Source organism: Eupeodes corollae, chromosome 1 (assembly GCF_945859685.1).
Source record: "Eupeodes corollae chromosome 1, idEupCoro1.1, whole genome shotgun sequence".
Taxonomy (NCBI): Eukaryota; Metazoa; Arthropoda; class Insecta; order Diptera; family Syrphidae; genus Eupeodes; species Eupeodes corollae.
The window spans coordinates 6,418,855-6,427,945 of NC_079147.1; the positions used below are offsets into that span (position 1 = coordinate 6,418,855).

The window sequence follows — 9,091 nt, forward strand, 5'->3', positions numbered from 1 at the left end:
ATTGAAATTCAAATTGAAATTCAAATTGATCAAATATTGAACAGTATTCACAAAAATCAACATTAACATCAAATGACAATTAATAATTTTAAGAAGTTTTATTAGTTTGGTTTTTATCATTGGCCGTATATTTTAGGATTAGAATGGTTCATCTTCGGAAGCTGTAATGCCTTTGTGAGTCTTTCTGGTTGCAAACGAAAGCAATTATTATAGTTGTTTTTATTATGAGTAATATTGAATATTTCCTACCAAATCGGCGGCTGCTTCCTCCATTAGCCTATCTCTAAGCAATAGTGGTCCCCGTTTTCCAAACCTTAAAATAATTAAGTTTAATATTTTGATATGTCTGTTTGAAAACAATAATTGAGAAAATTAGTTAATGTATGAATTACATACCTGACTCTGGCCTTGTCACCATAGTAATTATCTAAATCTTGGAGATACCTCAGAGCATCTGCCATATTGTTGATGTCGTTATTCCTTGGTGGGCGAGACATAGAAGCGGATACATAGCTAACCAACATGATGATGCAAATGAAGATACCGAATCGTGTGACTGTCTGGGAAGCCATTTTTGTGTGTTCTAAAAAGAAAACTCTTTGATTAAAAAATAAAAATTTACTTTGCAGTTGGGGTACTATAAAAAGATGTGGTCTTTTTTAATCATATATTCTAATGCTTGAAGATTGAACGTATGTACCATGTATACGGATAATATGGAATTAAATTTACAAAAAAAGTTTGGAGAAAGAAACCATAAAAAAAGGTAACGATGCTAATGGCTCGTCAAATAAATTTGGAACATAGGGTTTTTTTGGTTGAACTTATATTCTAAATTTAAGGAATCCAAGAAAGAAATGAAAAATATATCTTTATTTAAATTAATATTCTTAATGAAAAATATTCAAGGACAGTAGAGTAATTCAAGTAATTTTAAATTAAAATTTGTAAAACTTGCTTCAAAACGGGAGCTGAAATAATGTGTGCATACATTTTTCTATATAAAACAATGAGAATCTCTTATCAGAAATAGAAAAGTGTGTTATTGACGCTTAATGTTACTTCTATTATTAGTTGTTTTTCGGTGGAAAATAACATGAATTTATCTATATCACACTTTAGTTTAGTTTAGTTGACAACAAATAACAAACATCTACTATAAAAGGAAGACCTTGCAATTCTTCAGTTGAGCTTATAATTTGTAAAATGCTTCTGAACTTTTTTCCAATTTTGTCTTTTGAATTATTATAATATGGGTTTTAAGCAATTCTACAATATTCAAGAACTGAGAATTGTAAAGAGATTAAAGTATTTGAATCTGAATCAAAGAATTCTTTCGTGTTTCCTCTTCCCAAAACCAAGCATTTGATTTACTTTGTCTGCACTAATATTATAAAGAGGACAGATCTGTATTTTTGTATGTAACGAATAAACTCAAAAAGTACTGCACCGATTTTAATAATTCTTTTTTCATTAGAAGGCTACATTATCACTAAGTAGCATAGGCTATATTTAGTACTAGATAATATAGAAATCTTTAGAAATTCCTATTAAAACCAACCGAAGGTGTAAAAAAATTAGCCATAAAATGTCTTTCATCGCATACGCTGAGAAGAGTATTAATAATAAGACAAACAAATGTTCGACAATATTATAGAATATATCAGTATCCACAAGAAACTTCGCGAGACCATATGTCTCACTATTGTAGTTACGTCACTATAACTACTTTTTTACATTTAACAAATTGATAGAAATACCGATCAAAATCAGACCGTGTTATAGATACAATTTATACATTTGTATCCAAATAAATAATTTAATATTCAAGACTGTCTCAATACCTGATGAATTCTTTATGAATAATTGAAATCGGATAAAATACATGCAGCACATCGAATTACTAACTCGTCGAGAGAGGGGCAGTGCCGGAGAAGAGTCCACCATTATGAACTCCTTACGCAGTGGACAAAAGCCACATTGAATACTTAGAGTTTTTTTTAAACACATTTTAATGCTTTACTTAAAAAGTTCTTGTTGGAGCTATTTAGTTTTAGTATTAGGAATCACACTTTTTGTCAAAGTTCAGTCAGTAAGAAATTTCCATTGGATCTGTTCGAGAGCGATATAGTCACCCAGAAACGACTCAGTAAATGAGATAAACAAAATTACTATTGAAAAAGTACCAGGTGATTTTAAATGTTACAAATCTGTTGAAACCGTGAATTTTTAAATTCCTTCAATGCTGGCTTGCCACCTCATGTACTAAAATTAAAAATAGATACGCTCGTAATGCTTTAAAGACATTAAATCCCTCCCAATACGTGTAACGGTAAAAGACTATTGATCAAAGAATTAAGAGATAATGTGATTGTAGCAACTATCATTACGGATTTACAAGTCACGCGGCCGGTCAGCTCGCACATGTGCCGCGGATCCCGATAATACTAACTGCCCATATCTTTTAAAAGGTTACAATTCCCTTTAAAAATATCATTTGCCCTAACAATAAATAGTGCTTTTCCCAAAGGTAATTGTATGTAGCACTTTCTCAAGTAATATCTCCTGAAAATAAATACGTTTTGTTGCCACCCAAAAATACCACAACCAACGTAGTGTACAGGGAGGCATTAAGATAAGCATACAATTTTTTTCTAGTTAAGTGATTCATGGTCGTTTTAATTAGTAACTTATAACTCAAATATCTGTAAATATTTATGTCTACCCCTAAATTTTGTGTCTAAGATTATTCCAAAATCCTTTGTCCTAGTGAGACGTTCTAAATTTGTGTGGTTGATGTTATAATCAAACACTTCCCTTGTTTTTTGGCATTCAATAAATAGTATAGTAGAAAATTCCCAAAAAAACGCACCGACAGAAGTCAGATTTTTGATTTAAAAATTGGTACAGTTGAAAGAAGATCGGTCATAATAATAATAAAAAAAAGTTTTTTGGAAATCAAAAGTTAAAATTAACTTTACAAAAAAAATTGAGATTCTATAAAAAAGTTCATTTAACAATTGCATTTTTGACATAAAATAAAAACTTCAAGAAGGGGATTTGTTCATAGACTACTACATTAACATGAGGTGTTGAAGTGAGCTTGAAGCTTGCCTCTATTCCTTATACCTATACTTGAATCGAGTTGAAATGAGCTTGATTCAAAAATTTGTGAAGAAAAACCTGTTTGGGGGAGTGGTTTTACAGATAATGCATTAAGGTCTGTTTATTTGCATGTTTGTGTACAAAAAATATAATTTTGTTTTAATCAAACTAACAAAAAAAATGTACATGGAGTAGGTAGCATATTCTTAAATAAATGATGCTGAACTATTCAGTTTTATTAAATCTAAACTGAGATCCACCTTTGGTGGAAGCAAAGCAAAACTTAATAGAAAACTATTGTTTTCTCTTGCAAAATAAGCTCAGTAAGTCCATTTAAATTGACAAAACTAAATAATTTCAACAGCAACAGATTGATTTTTTTCCCCAATGGAAAACACATAATTCCAAATGCACAAGGACTCAACGAACACAGCCATCGAGATACAAATGCAATATCAATCGTACCAACATTTGAGAACAAAATGACATACCATTCGAGACTCGTATAAATGCCAAAAACCCATCCGTAGCAAGATTCTACTTTAAATTTTATCGGTAGTATTTATACTAGGGATATTGTTTTCGTTATTCGTGTAAAATCCTACTATACTATTGATAGATTTTAAAACAAAACAGGGGTACTATGGGATCACAATTTTGGAAAAAACACGACAAAACTTGACATTTCGAAATATTGCGATCATCACTGTAGAATGTTCATAAACGTAAATAATTGGCATCAGTTAAAAACTCAACTGTTTATTATTGCAAAGTTCGATAAACTGATGCTCAAATATAAACAAAAAAAGCATCAAGAATTTTCTTGATAAGTTGTTGATGACGACGCGAGTTAGAGACAATGAAAAGTATTTAATCAAATTCTAAATTTTGTGTAAATTATTTGCGCACAAATTAAACTATTAATAGAAAACAGATTAAAATATGAATGTGAATTTATTACCGGCAGAAAATCAAAGTCAGTATTGTGGAGAAAAGTTCTAAAGGAGATAAAATGTGTGGCTCCAGATCTTAATTACAATGAGGGTTTTTATTAGTATCACATCCATCATAAAGCAAAAGTTGTTTTTAAACGTAAAACTGTTAATTAACATTGCATCGCAATCAGCTGAGCAACGATCATCATCGTAAGAAATCAGTGATGCCTGATCACTACCAAAAAATTTGACGTTTGTGAATTAAACCGAAGAAAACAGTCAGTTTGAAAAGATAACTTACGGTAAAGAGTAAGGTTACCCGTGAAAAAAATGCATTTTGAATGTTGAAAAACATACGGTGTGTCGCTTACAAATGACAACAATAATAGACCCAAATGGCTTCCTTGTTGTACATCAGATTGGAACGAAACAAATTTTGAAAGCTAACTATCAACTTTATTCATTAAACCATTTCAATATAGAAGAGTAAAGGCTTAGAGAACTAAGTTTATTCAATAGGATTTGGTGGTTGACTCTATCAAATGCCTTTGCAAAATTTGTAAAAATAATATCTGTTTGAAGGCGATTCTCCATATTCATTATGATGTAATTACTTATTAAAGCCAAAACTCATGTTGACAAACTGGAACATAATTCTGAAATAACTCAGTTAAACTTTTAAAGGCTAACTTTTCAAATATTTTCGGAATACAAGAAACTTTACATATATGGGTCTCTGATTAGTTATATTCTGTGATCTCGATTTGAAAATTGGTGAAAGATAAGAAACCTTCCAACAACCCAAGAATTGCACTTTGCCTGACGAAAGATTAAAAATCCATGAAAGAGATTGTGGTTAGACTCAGTTAATAAATTGTTCAAATTTAATATATGTATAGTGACTTAAGTGCCACTTTTCTAAATTTCCTCTTCTCTGGCCAATAGTGTGAAATATCTTAAGAGTTAATTGCACATTTTTTGAATAAAAACATAAAAACAAACTTCGAGTAAAACCTCCATTTATAAAGTCGTGCAATAACAGTGAAATATTTTATGTGGTGTAATATGTGTCTTTTGTTTATGTATTTAAATGATTATATTATTTTATGGCTATAATATGAATTTTGCAAATTTTAAACTTGAACTAACTCATAAACGTTCTTTATCTGATGTTTTAATGATAATTGCTGACTCTTAAATAATGAAATAATCAGGCTATCTTAAGAAATTTTGTATAGGCAGGACCTTCCCCCAACAATTTTTAAGGAATGAGTTCATGCTATTTACAAGAATGATTAATCGACACTCTGACAAATTTAAAGCTAAGACCGAAAAGTCCCAAAGTATTAGGAAGAATGACTATACTCTTAAGAAATTCTCGTGTTATTATTTTCGATGGGTAACATTTATTCTATTGGTTTTGTGGTAAAAAAGTCCTTATAAAAGATCCATATTTTAGGTTGGGACCAGAACAAACTAGCGCCATATTAAATTATTAAGTACAATACAATTACCCTTTAAATGACGTACCTTCATTTTTGCTTAAGTTTTAGCGGTCCAAAATTCTTGCATTGTCAAAATGAGATTTGGAAGACTTGGGGTTTTCAAGTTCCTTCACTTTTTTTTTTGATGAAGTTCCTAACCTTTTTAAGTAGTTCTCGGAGAGTTTTCAAAAAAATATACTATACTTCGGAACCTTTCATGTCCTCCCTTTAAATTATTTGCTCCGCTCCAAATTAAGAAAACATTTGAGCAAATGCTTAACCCGCCAATTGTGACGTCAATTTGACTTACATCGTTGGTCATTTGCAGACCTTGTTTTTGAAGGGAATATTTTTAATTTCCAATAGGATAGGAAATTTTTATCGGATTTATCGAATTAAAAAAATTTGACATTTCTCGACGTTTCAAGTCTTTTAGAATCTAAGTAAAAGATTTTAGAGAGATGTCTGTACGTGCGTTTGTACGTATGTACGTCTCAAAAAAATTGAGTGTGTAACTAACCCAAAATATCTCACAAGAAAGTATAATTATATTGTGACGTGATACCAAACAAGAATTTTTTTTTAAATCCAATGAATGGATTTCGCCTCGAAAATTTTAATAATACAAAATGATTTTATATCCAATACAATTTTGTGCAACAAAAATAAAGTTTTTAACATCTGGTAAAATTTTGAGAAAAATCAAATTGGCAGTTTTTTTTAATAAAAAATAAAAGCAAAAAAAACACTACTCAAAGTTGTTAAAAATTGAATTGAATTTCGACTCAAATATCTTTTCAAAAAATTAAGGTTATGGCTTCTAACTTATGTTATCTTATAAGAAATATTGTTTACACAAAAAAATTAATAAAAGTTGTTAAAAATTGATTTTCTACTCAAATATCTTATCAAAACTTTCAGATATTGGCTTTAAACTACTTTTATCTTTTGAAAAATGTTGTTTTTAAGATCTCGTAAAATTTTGCGAAAAATCGACAGTTTTTTGTTGTTTTACAAAAAATAAAAACTTAAAAAAACAACATTACTAAACCTTGTTAAAAATGTACTTTTGACTCAGATAGCTTTTCATAAATTAAAAATATTGTTTTCAAACTTTTTTTATTTCACAGAAAATATTGTTTTTAATATTCAGTAGTTTTTTTTTATAAAAATGCAAAAGTTAGTTGTTTTCATAAAAAAAAAAAAATCTACAAGAAATAGTAGAGAAATTTGGTAAAAATTGATGTTCGGTTCTTGATATCTCAAATTAATTTCATTCATCCAATTTGTAAAAATTTAGAAACACTACAAAAATTGGTAAACATTTGGTTTCAACTAAAAATATATTTAAAAAAACTAGATTTTCAAACTAAATTATTTCTTTATATGAAAAACATTGTTGGTAATTTGAAAATTTTTAAGAATAATTCAACTGACAACCTACAAACTTTTAAGCAAGACAAATCGACAGACGGGATGGGAAGTTATCAGTGTGGGTCGCATCCAAGCCTTTTTTAACAAAGCAAAAATACTGAAAAAAATAGTTGTCAGTCAGAAAAAACGGTTTTATCTCCAAAATAATTGTATGCAACTAAGAATAACGTTTTTGCCATCTGGTAAAATTTTGAGAAAAATTAAATTGAAAAAATTTGTTACAAAAAATAAAAACCTAACGAAACATTACTAAAACTTATTAAAAATTGATTTGTTACTCAAATATTTTCTTAAAACGTAGGATATTGGCTTCAATCTAATTTCTTCATATAGAATATATTGTTTTTGATATTCCATACAATTTTTATAAAAATCTAGAAGCTAGCTTTTACATAAAAATCAAAATTCACAAAAAATAGTACTCAGAATTGTTAAAAATTTGTATTCGATTTTCGACATCTTTTGAATAAATGAAGGAATTGAATTCAAAATGATTTCATTCTGTGTTAAATTTTATTGTTAACATAACATATTGTTCTTAGAAAAATCCAATATGTATTTTACTGTATACAAATTGTCAAACAATGATATCTAAATTGTTAAAAGTTGGTTTTCGACTAAAGATTTCGTTAACAAAAATAGATTTTGAAATCAAACTGCATACTTCAACATATGCAAAATAGTGTTGGTAATTTTTTAGAAAAAATCACAGACCAGGTTTGTATCAAAAACATGTTCTCAAGTAGGGATTAAGTTATGAAATTTCAAAATTTCAACATAACATGACAGCCTGGTCTCAAAGACATTTAGACCACCGTTGGCGAGTTAATAAATGTCTCTCTTAAGGTTAGTCTTCGTCAAAATTTTTTAAAAGTGTATACATATATTTGTGTTCTTTACTCAAACTCGCATTTGGTGCAGACTTTAAATTCGATAAAATTTCTGTCAATACACCGAACTATTAATACTACGCTTTTCAAATTCGTAAAAAAATACGTTTGATATAGTAATATAAATTTGATTTGATTTTTTATGAATGAAAGGTAGATTTGTTTTTGTTTGCTACTGAAATTATTAACTGAATTGCAAAAAAAAAATTTCCCTAATGTGATAAGATAATAGAAATTAATAATTGGAATTATATTAACTTCTACAATAGATAAAAACTCTTTTTTTCAATTAAAATTCCAACAAGTACTGAATAATATACTCTTCTTTCCAAACAAACAAACAAACAAAGCAAACAAACACTTTATGTACATATTTTCATTTGTTCGTTTTAAATCAAACAAAATACTTAATAAAAACATTATTAAACTTCCACATTGTGGATTATTAAGTTTAAAGTTCAAAATATGTAGATTGTTACCTCGAATATAGAATCATTTAAATTCCTAGCATGCTTGAATTCATAGTAGAAATAGAGTACATTAGCATTTCACATAAACATATGAATCTATTAATGAAATTTCTACGTTATTCAAAGCACACTTCTTCCTCAAAAAATAAACATAAACAAAAAGTATAATAATTCCAAACTATTTGAATATTTTTGGTATCAATAACAGATCCAGTTTACACTCTAATTACCAAGTTAAAACTATATGACTTTAATTTATGTAAAATTAAACATTTTTCAAACAAAATTAAAAATTGCACTCACTTTTTATTTATAATATGCGTGCGATGCCCTCTGGCGGAATAAAATAGTAATTTGTATTATTATATTTCGATTTGGCGCGCACTTAAAAGGTACACTCACTTCAGGGTCCTGTTGACAAATGATGGTTTTTGCCACAAGAAGTCCTCATTTATATTTACCGAAATCCACCTACGGAGGTATACGATTTGATCCATCAGGGGGGTTGGTTTTTAAAGAGTACAGTATAGTACCTATCTCTATGCGCTTGCAGAGCCCATAGAGCTGCTCAGTGCTCATATTAGGGTCGGAGCTCGGGTTGCCCACCCCCTAGACAGATGAAGAATTCAAATTTTAAATTAGTCCTTCCATCTATACGAGTTATCTGAATATTAATTTGTGGATATAAATATCGTGGAATGATGAATCCGGACTAAGTTTTCTGATTACTGTCAATGGTAATTTATGGTGACGGTTATGGAGATGTGTCGAAT

General features: G+C 29.0%; 1 protein-coding gene across 3 annotated transcripts; it reads right to left on the bottom strand.

Moving 5' to 3' along the window:
• Window positions 1-17: 17 nt before the first annotated feature.
• Window positions 18-8,674, bottom strand: LOC129941460 (neuropeptide F). 3 transcript variants are annotated; one of them, XM_056050091.1, is made up of 4 exons: window positions 8,622-8,674; window positions 397-583; window positions 250-313; window positions 18-180 (listed from the first exon to the last, which is right to left on the bottom strand). In XM_056050091.1, the coding sequence occupies exons 2-4, from the start codon at window positions 570-572 to the stop codon at window positions 139-141; spliced, it is 282 nt and encodes a 93-aa protein (XP_055906066.1). In that variant the 5' UTR covers window positions 573-583; window positions 8,622-8,674; the 3' UTR covers window positions 18-138. The 3 variants fall into 3 exon arrangements, with proteins under 3 accessions (XP_055906066.1, XP_055906068.1, XP_055906067.1); XM_056050093.1 differs by having other exon boundaries at window positions 18-184; XM_056050092.1 differs by having other exon boundaries at window positions 397-597; window positions 8,622-8,668.
• Window positions 8,675-9,091: the final 417 nt, after the last annotated feature.